Source organism: Accipiter gentilis, chromosome 29 (genome assembly GCF_929443795.1).
Source record: "Accipiter gentilis chromosome 29, bAccGen1.1, whole genome shotgun sequence".
Classification (NCBI taxonomy): domain Eukaryota; kingdom Metazoa; phylum Chordata; class Aves; order Accipitriformes; family Accipitridae; genus Astur; species Astur gentilis.
This window is the reverse complement of record NC_064908.1, coordinates 12138969-12154620: the sequence shown is the minus strand read 5'-3', so window position 1 is coordinate 12154620 and position 15652 is coordinate 12138969. Positions and strand designations below refer to the sequence as shown.

The 15652-nt window shown below is 44.0% G+C and overlaps 1 protein-coding gene across 1 annotated transcript in view; it reads right to left on the bottom strand.

Annotated features, from left to right (window-relative positions):
• The window catches only part of PAPPA (pappalysin 1), a 180803-nt gene that overhangs the window by 88309 nt on the left and 76842 nt on the right, over positions 1-15652 (bottom strand). The window contains exon 8 of the mRNA XM_049832511.1: positions 872-1000. Within this exon, the coding sequence (XP_049688468.1) occupies positions 872-1000 (129 nt within the window). The remainder of the gene's footprint in view (positions 1-871; positions 1001-15652) is intronic.

The following is a 15652-nucleotide window of genomic DNA, read 5'->3' as shown; positions in this document are numbered from 1 at the left end:
ATGTCGTTTGACTGTTCTCTTTGATTTCCCTGCCTGTTGGGCCTCATCCTGAAAATACTTGCTGCCAGGTATATCATCTGACAGAGTTGAACTATATGATTGCTGATCAGCATTATTTCAAGAAAATAATACTGGCTGGATTAAGCACTTGCTTGTTGTTACTTCCATCACTTAAAGAATTAAATTGTCTAATGCCAGAAAGCTTTGAAGCAGGTAGCCTTAAGGGCCAACATAGCAAAAGAATAAACCCTAACATAGTCGTGAATGATTGTTTTACATCTTCAGTGGTCTGGAGATTGGCAGCTGGTGAGAGGGAGGAGCTGATCGAGAACAAGCAGTTCCCAGCACTCTCCCTCAGAGGCCAAATCTATCACCTCCAAATGCATCCCAGCCTCAGTGGTCAGTCAAACAAGAGGTTGCACCAGGAACCTGGCCCACCATGTAGCAGGGGTTTTACCCTGTCCACCAGCTGCCAGGCACATGGGACTTCATGTGTAAGGACAGCATCAAAGGCTGTGTGGATTTTTCCAGCGCTTACTTGAGCTCCATACAGGAAATGTCATATACATGTATAAAGATATGGATACATGAACAAACAGCATAAACAGCATATAGCGTACTTTCATATCGATCCTGCTGTCTGGACTCCATTATCTGTATCTCTGTCTGTATCTACTGGTGCCAGGATAACAGGGCCTAAGTTCCAATTAAATGTCATCATCCTGGTAATCATCAAGCACATGAGTCATTATCTACAGATGAGAGCCAGCCTAAACTAAGGAGACATCAGAGGTCATCAATTCCTTTCTAGTCTCAGATTCTGGCTGAGGAGATGTGCCCAGATTTATCTGTTTGCTCGCTCCAGACTTACATTTGGATAATCCCGTCTCCACAGTATCCACTTCCAGAGATATACACAAGCGCGGGGGAAGGCTCGCTCTCCTCCATCCCGGAAACAATGATGACCTGGTATGTGTATGTGGTCCTATCGCTCAGTTCCCTGCAAGACAAAAGGAAATATTAAGTGATCGGTACAACAAAGGCGGTAGCAAAGGGCAATTTTGGCTGCCAAAAAAGCAAGTTTTAATTCAGTCAGGCCCTCAGAATATTCCTACCTCATTTTGATGGGATTAATTTTTGGTTGGGTGTTTTTTTTGTGTGAGCACAATCAGCGCTACCTATGTCCATGCTTGATTTATGCACAGGTCTGAAATAGGTGCAACTCTTGACTGTTTGACAGCTAAACTATTTGCTGGTGAAAAACATGCAGTTCGGTGTGTTGCTGCTTACACCCATACCCACACTAAAGATGGCATTGCCCTGACACCACGACAGTGTATCAATCCTCACCGCGTGCAGGGGGAAACGGTAACACCATTACCGACAGTCAATAGCACTGCAGCATTTAAGAAACCAGCCCTGTGCTTCACTGCGCTCAGCCTCCGAGCACTTCTGCTCCCATCTCTCCACAGCAGACACAGCATTACCTGCAAGTTTGTGGCATAGTTCATTTAAGGAACTTAAAATACCCTGCAAACACTGATTACTTCCTCAACAGCCCTGAGCTCAATCCAACTGCAGCTGGAGCCAGTGGGAATTTGCCCATTGATTTAAGACAGAACTGGACTAGGGATGTTTCAGCGACAGATAAATAAGTTATCCACTTTGCATACAGGTATTAAAACAACAGAGTTAAAAAGGAAAGCACAAAAAATAGGATCCATACCACAGCACTGCATCACGGTATTAGCATCGAAATATTCACAAAAGAATTAGCAAGCTGTTACATATTTATGCAAAGCCATAATTACCTAAATCCGGTGCATCTGTAAATGAGGAATAATTTTGTTATATGCAATACAGAAATAATAAAGAACCTAATATAAATGTTTAGCTCTTTTACAATTTCTTTTACATTATCAGAACTCAAAACTTTCCACAAAGAAACTCATTACCATTATCCTCATTGTGCCGATTTGTAAAGCCACAGAGTGGTGAAGGCAAAATGATTTGCTCGAAGTCATCAATCAGGCTAATTGCAGAGCCCATAACGCAACCCAGCTCTTTCCTAACCCACGCCAGTCCTCTACTTATTCGCTCATATTGCCCTAATTACTGGCAGTAATATACATGTCTTTTTGTCACAGGAACTTGGTCAAAAAGCACATATTAATGAAGTGTGTACTGTGAAGAGATATATCTACTACACAGAGCAACAAAGCCATTGAAGTAGATATCAATGGACTGTAGTTACTGAAATCTTCAAGTTCATGAAATAAGTATCTCCTTACAACATTCATTAAATTAACAAGCATGACTTAAACTCCAATATCACACATTATATTTTACAACAAAGCTGTTTCTCATGATACTATTAACTGTTATTGAAAGAATTGCAGGCAAACAGCACTGGGATTTGATTCTTTGTTACCACACTTGAAATGGGGAGTGAAACTCAGTGGAACGAAAACACAACACAACTGGCTTTCTCATTGGTTCTTCACCTGATTCCTGTCAGCAATAGTCTGTAGCTCCTACTAGCTAAATTTGAGGATTCAGGCAGCACAAACGCTATCTTAATTCACCTACAGGTTGGGGAGACATCTACCCAGATATTGGTATGAGTGTTTATTCAATCAAAGTGAAAAATTTCAAATTTCTGCCCTTGGGACCTATTTAAAAAAAAAAAAAAAAAAGAAAAAGTGTAGGAAGTAACTTAAGTGGCCAAACACACACTGATGTATAATACTGAGGGTTTCCTCTAGATTTCACTCTCTGATAAATCCACTTACTAAGATGGGAAGTTTCTGATATATACTGATGAAATGAAAGTAGAGGCAAGCTTTGATTATTAAAAAGCAGTTATTTCTCAAGTTCCTTCTCAAAACCATTCATAAAATATTTAAGATTAACAAATATACTTGCAGAAATGTGGATCTTATCACTGGGGATCTGCTAACCACAAAAAAAAGGTTCAATTCTTAGAAAAGACCGTTAACAAATGAACAGTTTGGGCAGCTATAACAGCTAAAAAATAAACAAATCCATGCTGCTTTCTGACGCGCTGAGATCACACGCATGAGTGCAAAATAGTAGTTTTCAGAGTCTGATTTTTTGCGTGATTTCCACTGACACCCATAGGTGATGGGCAGGCATTCGGCTAACAGCAGAAAATGTGCCTCTGCGAGTGTGTTTCAGTTTGTGGGAGTGTTTGTGTATGCTTGTGTATACATGTAAGCAAACGGAAAACAGGAAAAGTTCACATTTGTTTATGTACAGGGCGGGAAGTTGGCACAACATAATGGAAGAAGATATAGTACTAAATTAAGCACAGGAGAGAATATAGTGTTTATGAATTATTAGGTGACTGGAGATGAATGTGTATGTGGGTGAATAAAACAGAAAACTGGAAATGCAAGTTATTAGGTGGCGAGAACTCTGGCATATTTAACTGTATGGATTGTGAATGAAAAACTGCGTATGGGGAGAGGACCCTGTTGACATCGGAGAAGAGGGACTGCTGGCGCTGTGGCGGTGGGCTTTGGTCTAATCCTGTCACTAGCTACACGCTGAGGAGGCGAGATTTCCAACTGCAGCCTTGGAGAAATGATATGTCGTGGCAGGCAAATGATCCTTATAGTTTAGTGTCACACAAAAAAAGGCCATTTCTTCTCCAAAAAAGAAGGTGAACAAAATATTTGACTCCCTACACGTAGATTTAGGTATTTGCACAGCCTGGCTTCCCTTACTTCTACAAAGTTTGGGTACAAAATAGCTATTAAGTTATTTATGCTCACGATACCCCATGAGCTACGAACATAATGTCCTTCTCTTAGGTTGAAATAAAGAGAAAGGGAAGGCAAATGGCTAGAGACACAGAGTCCCTGTAAAGCAATGGCAGGACTGGGAGCCAGCTCTCCAGACCCACGGTGCAGCCGCGAGGCCAATCCTCCCCATCCTCATCCCGGCTCCTCTCTTGGACAGCCCAGTGGAGAGCAACCTGGAGCTGCACAACCTTCCCCGTGCTGGGGACAGCAGAGAAGCCCCAGGCTGTCACACCCAGGGGCAGCACCAACAAACCAGCCATGCCCAGAGATCAGAAGTGGGAGCACGTGTGCTCCAGGGGTGCCCCCCAGCATCATGCAATGGTAACTGGAGATGTGCCTGGACTGGAACACGAGAAAGCCACCTTAGAAACTCAAACACGAGCCATCGTGCTTTCAGTTCACCCTGGCTTATGCAACTAGTGGCAAAAACCTGACTGAGCTGGCTGTGGCATTTCACATCTCAACAACTGGAACCTAAGATACTTATATCCTCCTGAACTGTTAAATATATCATATCGGCAGCAATGGAGAGTTTTAGCATTCCTTCACAGTACCTGCATTTCGGAAAAATATAGCTGCTAAAGGGATGATACGTACAATACTTCAGGCAGTAATCCAGTACCATAGTGAGGGAGGGAGGAAGGAATGCAGGAACGAAGGGGGAGAAAAAAAAAAAAAGAATTTATTCTTTCCTATATAGTTATGGGGCACCAAGGTCGATATTACAGACTGTATCTGGAGATGTCAGCAAAACAAGCTCTGCTCCAAGTAGTGATAAAAGTGTGATTTTTGACCATTTATTTTCTCTCCCGCCTTCCCTCGGAGCTGATGGCACACTAACAGCAATATTGTGCTCTTTCCAGTCTGCTGTCAGGCAGGTCCAACGCACGCCGGCTTTGTACGATGCTACTTAAGGAAGTGAGACAGAAGAACATCTTTAACATTAAGGATGTGAACAAACACTCTTTTAAATTTATATCTATGGTCTTTTAATGACCTTTTCGAGAACTGAGTAAGCCGCATTGATCGCTGCAGCTTCCGCCCGTGGGGAGGCAGTCTTATTAAAAAGCAATGACTCAAGCCCTCTGCTTAGAGGGGGAATTAGGACGTGCCGTGTGAAATACCACAAGGGCAACTTTCCTGTCTGTTGTGCCGAGTGACGGATCCAGGGTCAGAAATATAAAACCCTCTAATTCTTTTCCTGTTTTTACTGGGGAGGCTGGGCAGTTGAGTTAATCTTGCTGTGTCCCCCAGGCAAGGGACCTCTGCTTTCAGTTGGGGTGTTCCTGTAAAACTTACGGGAAAAATTATACCTCTGGGAAGTTGTTTTCTACTCAGACCAAGGCAGGTTTAAAGGATCATTGAATTTACAGAAGCAACACGCATGCCCTCGAGTGCCAGCAGACCTACAAGGGCTGACACTGCCCCAACCACATCTGCTCTGTGCCCACTGTAGTGCTTCAGCATCCGAGAACACAGCACACACTCAAGAAGCAGTGAAAGCACCAAGCGAAAGCAAACATCCCACGCTTCTCTCCCTACTACAATAGTATATACGTTTTTCCTACTACAAATAACAGCAGGGAGGGGTTTTATACAGCAAAGACTTGTTTCCAATAAAATTGAAAATATCCTTAAGGCTGATCCCAGCTTCTGCCCTGTGAAAACATACGCGGCCAGAAAGCAATGAAAGCAGACAGCGTTCCTGTTATTTAAGGACAAGACAACAAGGTCTTAGGCATCCCCAATTAAATTATGGCTGTCACAGGCAGTGTCATGTGAAACAGGCAAATTCCACACCTCAAGCATCCTCATGAAGGACCCATCTTTCTTTGAACTTAAATAGCCACGAAACTTGTGCCAAAAGGCGACGTTTCCTGGGGAGCTCTCTGCAGCCCAGAATGAGCCCTGGTCTGTCAGCAACATCCCCATTTCCCTCTAACACTGTCGGCTTTACTCTTCTTCTCTAGCAAAGAAGCCTTGCTGAGCAAAACAGGAAACCTGCTGGTAGCAAATAGCAGTGATCCCAAATCTTCGCTTGTTGCAATGCTCTGGATCAGCTGCTCGAGGTGGACCGAATACAACCACACACAGAAGAGCTGAAGGTCTACGCCACCTCCTGTCCCACCCTCTGTGGCCTGGAGCTCTCCAGTCCGTTCCTTACAGAAGGCTCACAGACACCGAAACACCCAACGTCATTTACAGACGTCCTGAAATATCCCAAATAACCACTAACTCAGTGAAGAAGCACTGCATTGCTCAGACACGTTTAAAGCCTCCTACTCCTGGGCACTGAACCGGGGCTCAGTGTTTCTAGATTGGAGGAGCTACCACCGCTCTCTTCATTGCTACTCAGAGAATGGGTCATTAAACTGCGCTGTTTTTTACCTCTCGGCAATACCACCATGGTGTTTGCAGGCTCCCCCATCCTCAGGTGCTCCAAAAGCAACTGATAAAGAGTAACTCAGGGGATGAGGTCGCTTTAGGACAACCTGAATAGAACTGCTCCCCAACTCCCATCCTTTTTCCTGCATTGCCATTGACTGTGTAAATATGACTGTTTTCTTCTTTTATCTCCTCTCTCGCACACGCTCCCCCTCGCCTTGCCTTTCCTTCTTTTAATAAAAATGGCATGAGAAGCACGGCAAAAGATAATGAAGAGAATTCCTGCCCAGCTCTGCAGTGGGGAGAGAGGAGGGGCGGGATGCTGTAAACAGAAGAAGGACGTCAAAAATCCCAAGCTCTTGCGACGGGCTGTTTTTTCAGCTGCGGTCCGATCTCTCGCTGTTTGGATAAGCCCAGCGACATGGCAGGTGCAAAGGCCTCAAAACAAGTCTCCTGCCTCTCTCTCAGACACTGAGCTGACTCAGAAGACACAAATGCCGAGGAAGCAGCCCTGGAGAGGCTTTTCTCTCTATCCATGATGAGATAGGTCCCAACAGGGGTGGTGGGTTTGCTCTTTGCCCTGTGGCTTTTTTATGATTTATTTGTTTACAAGCAAATCGAAACAGCATAGCTGAAGTACTAAATGAACACTCATGGGTTAGACAGGAGAGTGGGGACTGTATGGTGGATTGGTATCCTCCCAAACCCAGCTTAAACCTGAACTGGATATTTCCTGAGGAAGAACAACAGAGCAGCCAATGACCTGAACAGATAATCTCAGCTGAACACTTGGTGGGGTACCTTTTGTACCATGAGGTAGGTCCGCTGTCTGAAGCCCAGAGTCTCACCATTCAAAGCAGTGGCATCAAGACAATACCCACACTCAACTTTTGCTTCTAACTGTATCAGGAAAGTATTTTTACTAATACCTAAACCAACCACCTTACCCACTTATGCAATACCATGGAGACCCCACATATTTGAGACTGAAGTCACTGGTTGAAGGATCTAATCTATTAGGAAAAGGAAAATATCCTTTGCTCCATGAAATACTTATACGAACCAAAGTCACCACCAACTCTCATAATCACCACAAAATCAAAACAGGCAATTAGTCTCCAGCTCTGCTCTCGCTTACGCTGATGTAAATCTAGAGACCTCAGCAAAATACTCCAGGTTCAAACCACTGCAACTCAGTTCCTCATCTCTTCCTCTGAGTTGAGAACATTTGCACTTGCTGCTCAGAGCAGCTCCTTGTCTGTGCAAGATACCTTGGTGCAGGACTACATGCCTGGCTGTAGCACCTCTACTCTCCAATCCAGGCTCTCTTTAGGACCTTAAACACCCTGAATGCTCTTATCTCCTTCGTGCAAGAACCGTAAGTTTTTAAAGTAGCAAACATACAGATATATATGCAACTGATTAACTCCAGCGGACTTTGATATAATCATCCAAGTATTTGCCCTGGTACCAATTTAAAACACAGTAGCACGTTTAATAAAAAACAAAGTTTGCAGCCAAGGCCTTAAAGATATTTCTTGGTTTTTATCAAAAGAAAAAAAAAATTAAATGCCAAGAGACAATTTTCTACTTTCATGTTTTAACAACAAAAATTATGAATTTTTAAGGTGGATGATATCAATTGAGATCTAGATGAGATTGGGTTACAAATCCTGGGATAAAGTAAATCCTAGAGGCCCCGGGCCTCACATGGGTGTTTGCACTAGACAGGCAATTTCACGGCAGCACACAGGTTAAGTGTCGGAGCACCTGGTTGCTATTAGAAGCAGGGAAGGACGGGGGGAAACCTGTGGTGTTTGCTCCTTCACCGCTGCAGTCAGACCCTAAGCTGAGTCGGGAGTGCTTCGCAACGTGAAGCTCAGATGTGGCCACTGCAGGAGGGAAGGCTGTTGTGGTTTGACTGAGGAAGGAAAGATCTGGGACATGAAATACAGAAAGTCCTATTCCGAAACAGTGGAAGACAGCACTTCTCTATTGATTTCAAGGGAACGGTGCCAGCACGCGCCACCTGAGGATAGCGCTCCGGTGTACCGGCACAGCAGGTAACAGTAACACGACTGGCAGGCAGGTTAGGACAGGTTAATTACTTTAAAGGCCATCATTGTCACCAGCAAACCTTTGCCTGTTGCATCGTGCCCCTCGATGAGCACTGCCTTATTACTCATGCTGTTAACGACACCCCCGTTGTGCCACAGCTTCTCTGTGCGGGACCGCCAGTGGCAGCATCTGTGTGGGCTCCGGCACTGGTTCAGACCACACTGCAGGAGAAGTGCCTGATGCACACCCTGCACAGGGTCTGGGACTCCAGCAACCACCCCTCAGTTTGTGGATGTCGACTGTTCATTGCTGGGGCTGGGAGCACTTTGGCTGCTACCCTCAGCCCTGTGCCAGTTCGTCAGGTTCGGCTCTCCCTGTGGGCAGAAGGCTCTTCCCAATTTAGGGTCATCAGCTTGGCAGAATAACGTTCTTCAACTTCTCTGAATCCAGACCTGACCTCTAGGATTTTCTTTTAACAGGTCTGAGCCAAGACTTGATTTTCACAACTTAATACCCTCCCGTTTCCGTGTAATCCCACCAAAATGGTAAACAGAAGCATGGGAGCAGACGCTCGCAGCGCCTGATCCAAAGGCTCCTGAAGCTAGTGGAAGTTATTATGTGCATTTTCAGTAGGGCTTAGATTGGGCCCCAAGCGAACACAGATGTTTGCATTTTTCCATGCTTTCACCTCTACCATCCCTGCTCGCCAAAACTCTGCTTTGGAGGGTAAGGGCACAGGGACCGTGGTGCTCCTGGGACGCTGCTCCTCAGGAGGAGGGAGGGAGCCTATATGTACCTGCGCCTATGTGCGAGAGAGACGTATGTGCTGTCATGCACGCCACACAGCACAGCACGCAGAGATGGGTGAGGAGATGAGGTGACTATCCCAAAGGAACATTTTGTCATTTCCCTCCTTAGGGGCTCTGTGTTTTGCCTTAAGCCACTTCAGATTATGAGAAATCTTACTAGCTGGTCTCCAGTGGGATCTTTAATAGTTTAATAACTGAACATTACTGAACATATTTCCACTAGCCTCTTTCTAAAATCCCATCATGAGCTAATTTCCTCTATTGTCATTACATCTGCAACTGGTCTTGCATTTCAAAAAAATCTGTACCACTGTGAATAAATGATCTCGTTTACTGCACTGAGCTCTCAGGGCCAGTATTTTTAGTAGTGGCTGATAATTTGGGGTGCCCAATTCCAGGCACCCTCACTGGGGTACCATCTGCAGAGAAGCACGAGCTTTATTTCCACCTCACCCCTCCTACCACAAAAAGCTCCAGGAAAATGCTGAGTTAGGGCATCAGCACAGAGATGCCCAATGTCACCATACATTTAAAAAGATCTTGGCCAGAAAGACTAAGATCAAGTCTGGGTGAAGCAATGACACGATGGGTGCCTTGGGCCCGCAGGGTGCTCAGTGCATTGCATGCCATGCAATGATACACCTAAAAGGCTTCTGTCTTGTCTGTCGCTGTATCCAACAAGGTATTAAGGACAGCACAGGTATTTTAGTCTTACTGCAGCGTTGTTTTCCAATCCTTGCCTGTTTAAGTGTAGCTCCAAATTTAACAGAGACTTGGAATTTATTTCCTAGGAAAATATATTAAAATAAAGTGCCCAGGAAATGATCAGGCCAATAGTTCAGTAGAAGTAGCCGAAAAAAGCTGTACTGGCTGACACTGCTGATAAAAAGGTAGGTAACACATTTCTGCTTCTTCTGTGGTATTTGAGGTTCACTCCAAGTTTTACAAGAGAGTTATTTTTAAATTGTTGCATAACACATGTCTGTCCAATATTTCTTTCCTCAATCAAGCAAAGAAAATGCATTTGTTATTCCTTGGAGATTTCTGGTGCTTCTTATTTAGAGCCCAAAATAAAGATGCACACAAGAAGGCAAACATCAGAGAGAAATTATTATCCATGAGATAATGCACAGCCTAATTTACCACATATCTGAGACTGTTTCACCTGCAATAAATTATTTTGCCCAGCAGGAAAAGTCCTGTTTGACCTTCATTTTTTTTTTTTTCCTGCAGCTGAAAATTCTGCTACTACTTCTAGGTCACAAGTTCAAATTCCACCCCGTTTGGGAGTGATTAAATATATCAATTTCTAATAGTATCTATTTGGTTAATAATAGGACAGCTGTTAATGTTCACTTTTTCAGGGACACTTGCATATGTCTAAGTTGTAGTCTACGGGTCTGATCTCTCCACAGCCTCTGTGTATCGCCCAAGAGATACACTGGGGATGTGGATCCAATGTAGCAGCAGTCCTTGGGGAGCCCCTGGCTGGAGCAGAGCTGGCAGAGCTGATCCCAAAGCAAAGTGTCATTCTCCAGATGGGGCAGTCCCTCTTTCCTGGCTCTTCCCATGCTTTCGAGTTATTTCTTTGAGAGAGGCAGCTGGGGGTCATTCAGAACAATCCCACCCTTCAAAGATAGACCCAGGCTGAAAAATTCTTCTGGGCTGCCCTGTCTCAGGATCGCAAACACTTAAGGATGTAAACCCGCCCTTACTACTTTATTCTTGCATCATGTGCGGCCGAGCCAGAACAGGAGCTACGGATTTTGTCAAGTGCCAGCTATAGTTACAGCGTTACATAAGAAACCGCAACAGTGAAGAATCACAAATCTATCACTACAGCTGGCACCAAACGGCATCTTTGCACAGGCTTAGCAGAAAAGCTGCCTACTGAATGGGCACAGACAGTCAAATTGTTCTTTCTCTTCTCCAGGGCAGGGTTAAGGCAATTTGGCAGAGGGTGGTAAGGGAAAAAATTGCTGTATCTGTTCTGTGTGTGGGGTCAGGAAGCAGGTTTTATGCTTTTGCAAAGATAACCTGGCACCTTTAATGAAGAAAGCAAAAATGAAGGAAAGCCATCAGAATGTGGCTTCCAGCTGTCAAGTCACATCAGCCAAGTGGAGATGTATAATCCCTGAGAGCAGTGGCACTGCTAGCCTCTAACATTTAATTGTGAGCTCTTTGAAAGAAGGCACCTGGTGTATTTCTTCTGTAAAAGGCCTGGCACGCTACTGGCAGCTATAAATAATAACAACCGCTACCTCGGTATTTAGCAGCACAACATATGTGAAGGAAAGACGCAGGAACAGTAGATAGAAAAGAAGCAGTGTTCTTCCTGGCTTACCGAGCCCTCGGTACACGCAGGGGTACACGCGCCTATCCGGCACAGGGAGCAGAACCAGTCATCCCTGCTGCCACAAAAGCCAGAGGCAAGGCCACACTATTTGGGAAAGGAAAGAATTGCCCTGGGGGCATGTTGGTAGTGAAGATGTTGCTGGGTGGAAGACTCTCCTTCCTACCAGCACTTCACCTCTCCAGCGTCAGATGAGTTTCCCACTGTTGGAAGGGAAGGTGTGGGACAGGCAGTCATCCTGCATTTTTTTTTGTTCTTTCATCATGGGAAATTTCCAGGTTCCTTGAGCAGAAATGGGGCAATCAATACTGGCCGCATGAGGAAGGAGCTGAATATGTTGCTGAGGCCAGATGTGGCCTTGAACAGGCATGAAGACGGACAATGATTGCTAGCAGATCGCCAGCACCTTCACTGAGCTCCAGGACTGCTACACTGTCCTACGCCCGCTGAACGTTAGACTTCACAACTTTGCCAAAACTGATCACAGGCAGCTTCGATACACTCAAAGCTCTTCACTGACATGAGGAGGCTTTTGGACAGTGACAGCATGGCTGCTAGTCCAGCTGGGAAACTAGAGTCAGAGAGGAACAACGGAAACATTTATTCCTTAATGCAAGGACTCTGGATGAAGAGCTAGGCAAGAACTAGAACTAGTGCTAGTATTGTACATGAAACTAAAATTATAGGGGCAAGAGAAACCTGGTGGGACAGAGGAGTGTTTGCTTCTTGGGAAAGCTCAAAATAGCTTTGTCCGTGCAGCACTGCAAACTAATGATAGGGAAGCTCTTAGGAATGAGCAAGAAAGCGTGAATAAGAGTAGATCTGTTCCTGTTGAAGCCTGGTAAAAGTGTTTTTACTGGAGATGAGTTGTAAACTTTCATATGGATACAGACAGGGTTCTCTAATATATTACTAGAGAGAAATAATATGCAGAATTGTGTAATAATGGGAAAGAAACCTCCTAGATGCAGACTAGAGAACAAATGTTTTTAATAACGGCAGGTCTCTGGTACTGCTAGGCGTGAGAGCAGGCATCAAATACTTAGGGACTCAACAAGAGATGACACTATTTTGCACTTACTTCTAGTAGTTGTAAATAGGTTGGATTGAAAGAGAAATTTGAAATGGAAATTTGTCTTTCACTTATCACTTTGAGGTTAACTAACGAACATTTCCTGCAAATAAAGATCCACACCCCAAAGTCCAATACCCGCAGACAGCACAGAATTGGTAAATAGGCTAAGCCAATGCAGAGAAGAATGGAGTTATAATGTAAAAATGACTAATTTACAGGACTGAATGTCTCAAAATGGTGCGTATGTTGGTATAAGACAGTATTATGCCTGTAGGTTCAATAAATTCAGAATAGGCTGGGACCTCCTCCTTTCAAGTCAGAGGGGAAGAAGCAGTTGGTTGTATTTATTCAATTGCAAGACAACTATGAACTATCAGTGGGATGCATCCACAAAAAAATCATATGAGGTCCTTGCACGCATCAAGGCAAGGCATTTCCAGTGTAGCTATGTAAGTATTCGTGCACAAGGACATCTGGAATACCATATACAGCTCTAAAGCCTGTTGGGAATCCAGATGTGTAGCATGCAGATATCGCACAGACAACCTAGCAGCTCTTGCAGATAAATCTGGGCATGTAAAGTGCTTTCTTAACGTTTCAGTCCTATCATAGATACTCCCCAGTATTTCCTGGCATATCAAAAGAGGTCTGGCATGGTAACTGTGGAGGAGGGGTAAGCAGAAGACGGTGATAATATGGGCTTCAGCTTTTGGTGTCGGGAGAACATCCACCCAGTGATCTGTATCTTGTTTGGGTGGAAATATGGTGTTAATTATCTTCATGACAGATGGATCTGGCAATTCATTTCAGCTGCTTTAGATCATACATTCCTCTGGCTGGTAGACCTTCAGAAAATAGAGAAATAGATCTCCAAGATGAAGGAAGGAATGCCATAATAAGGACAGATGTTGCCATGAAATTTTAGTGTTGCATTCAGCAGGGACTTAGGTTTACATATCATCATTGTGATATTCATATTCTTCCAGTCCTGTGTTCAGCTGGGACTGTGTTATGTAAATGCAGTCCTCCTATTAAGTCCAGGGGCTAAAAGACACACCAATAATTGGATGGAATGAATTATTGTTCATTATGAGTAGCCACTGCTGATTCTCCAGCCTCTCTACTTGTTTATATTTGTAGGAATTTACCAAATATTCCACACACATTCAGACTAAGAACTGATTTCCACCTCCTTCAACTACCCATCATGTGGAGTTTCTGACAAGTCACTTATCACACAGCCTTCCGATTGGATACCATTAACAAAAGGCAAACACATCAATAACCCAAATTTTGAAACAAACAATTGTTTTGGCTAAAGTACAATGCCAAAGTACATGAAACACTAAGAACCCATGAACAATGCCACAGCAGCCCTCCAACTACCTGCAGTCTTGATGATGATAATTTCTGAATCATTCTGCAATCACTCCAAAAAGCCCTAGTGAGATCTGCACTCCACCGTTTTAGGTGTGGAGTTAAAACACATTAAATGACATGGAGTTTACAAGCTTAGCACTGAATGGAACTCCAGACTCTAACAAAATATCTTAAGATATCGTACTTGCTTAAACAACTGTACACAGATGACGACCAGTCCCCTCCAACTATTATCAAGCAACAGAAAAAGTTTAGCCATAGAACATAGGTGTAAAATAGCCAAAACCGAGAAGAAAAACATATCCCCTATATGAGAAAATACAGGTTTCTCTCTCAGTCTCTCTTTTTTCTTTCTTTTTCAAGTATCTCTGTCACTTAGGTACTAAAGCTCTAATCAGTGTAGGAACAGCTCAAATGTATGTATCACAGGACAGCATACTTGCTTCTCAGTAGTGTTCAACTCTGCAAAACCAAAACTCATACCAGGGCTTCATGCTGGGATTCTTTCTAAGGCTATTTCAGTCAATGCCTTTGTCTTGAAAAAGCCTACAGGTTAACACCACAAAGATGACACGATCCATTGCCATCCACCACGTTTTGAGGTTTCCTACAAAGTCTGTGGCAGAAAGTTGGGAAAATTTCCAATTCTAAGAAACTTTTCCAGTTATTCTGACAGCTTTCCAAAGCTAACCTCGGTGTCTCTCAGCTTGGCCTGCCAGAGAGGAGAGCGCAGATCTTGCCAGCACACCCGTTTGCTCACCGCTAGCAAATTTGGCTACTGAGGGTGCAATGGGGAACATGGGCTGCTCACCCCAGACTGTCCTATAGCCAGAAATGGCCATCCCCATGGGACTGACACCTAACTGTACCTGTGACATCCTCAGGAGAGCTTCTCGTTGTGGGCACTCTCTTCTCACTGAGCTCCTAAAAAATCAGTGGTTGCTACAAATGAATGCGCGAGCAACGATTACTTTCCAACTCCAATGATGTCAGCATAAAAGCAGTATAGTAAGGGCAAAGTGAGGGGAAAACAATTACCATGTTCAGCATTGTGACTATCTTGCATGTTATTTCTAGAGAACAGACTGAAACCCTCTAAGTAAGAGCACAACCCGAACTTTGGATTAAATTGTGAGCTGAGACTTTGAGATTCACAGATGAGGCTCCTTCCTTATCACTCGCTGCGGTGTGAAGACTCAGCAGTTCTGTGCTGCACCTGGCCTGACCTCTTTTTTTTCCCCCCACTGATTTATTTAGCTTTCTGCTCTCTTCATAGGCTCTGACTCTCATTTTGTATCACAGATATGAGCAATTCTGGCTGATCATACTCAGTGGAATTGAGTGTATCTTGCCTGGATAAGGTCCTGTCCCTTAGAAATGTTTGTTAGCCTCAGCTTGAGCCAAGAGCCAAGATTAAAATTCAGCTTGAGAACAGAAGGTCTGGCATTATTTTGCATTTCTTAATAAAACGTTTCCACTGTTCTAGTTATTTACTCTCCTCTGCAGAGCACCCAGTGCTGACTAGGCAAGGGCTATCCATTAAAGGCTGTCTCTCGTCTCAGCTTAAAGAAAAGTTCCCTCTCTTTGACGGGAAGAAGGTAGGAGAAATTAATTTTTCTTTCAGCATCGCCACACCTGGGGAAAGGATCTTGCTCACAGATAACAGTGCAAGCAAATATTTTCTTTGGGAGAAAAAGAGAAAGTGAAGATCAAGGTCAGAGGAGGCAAGAGTAAAGATATGCGACTGCCTTCAAAATAACCTTCC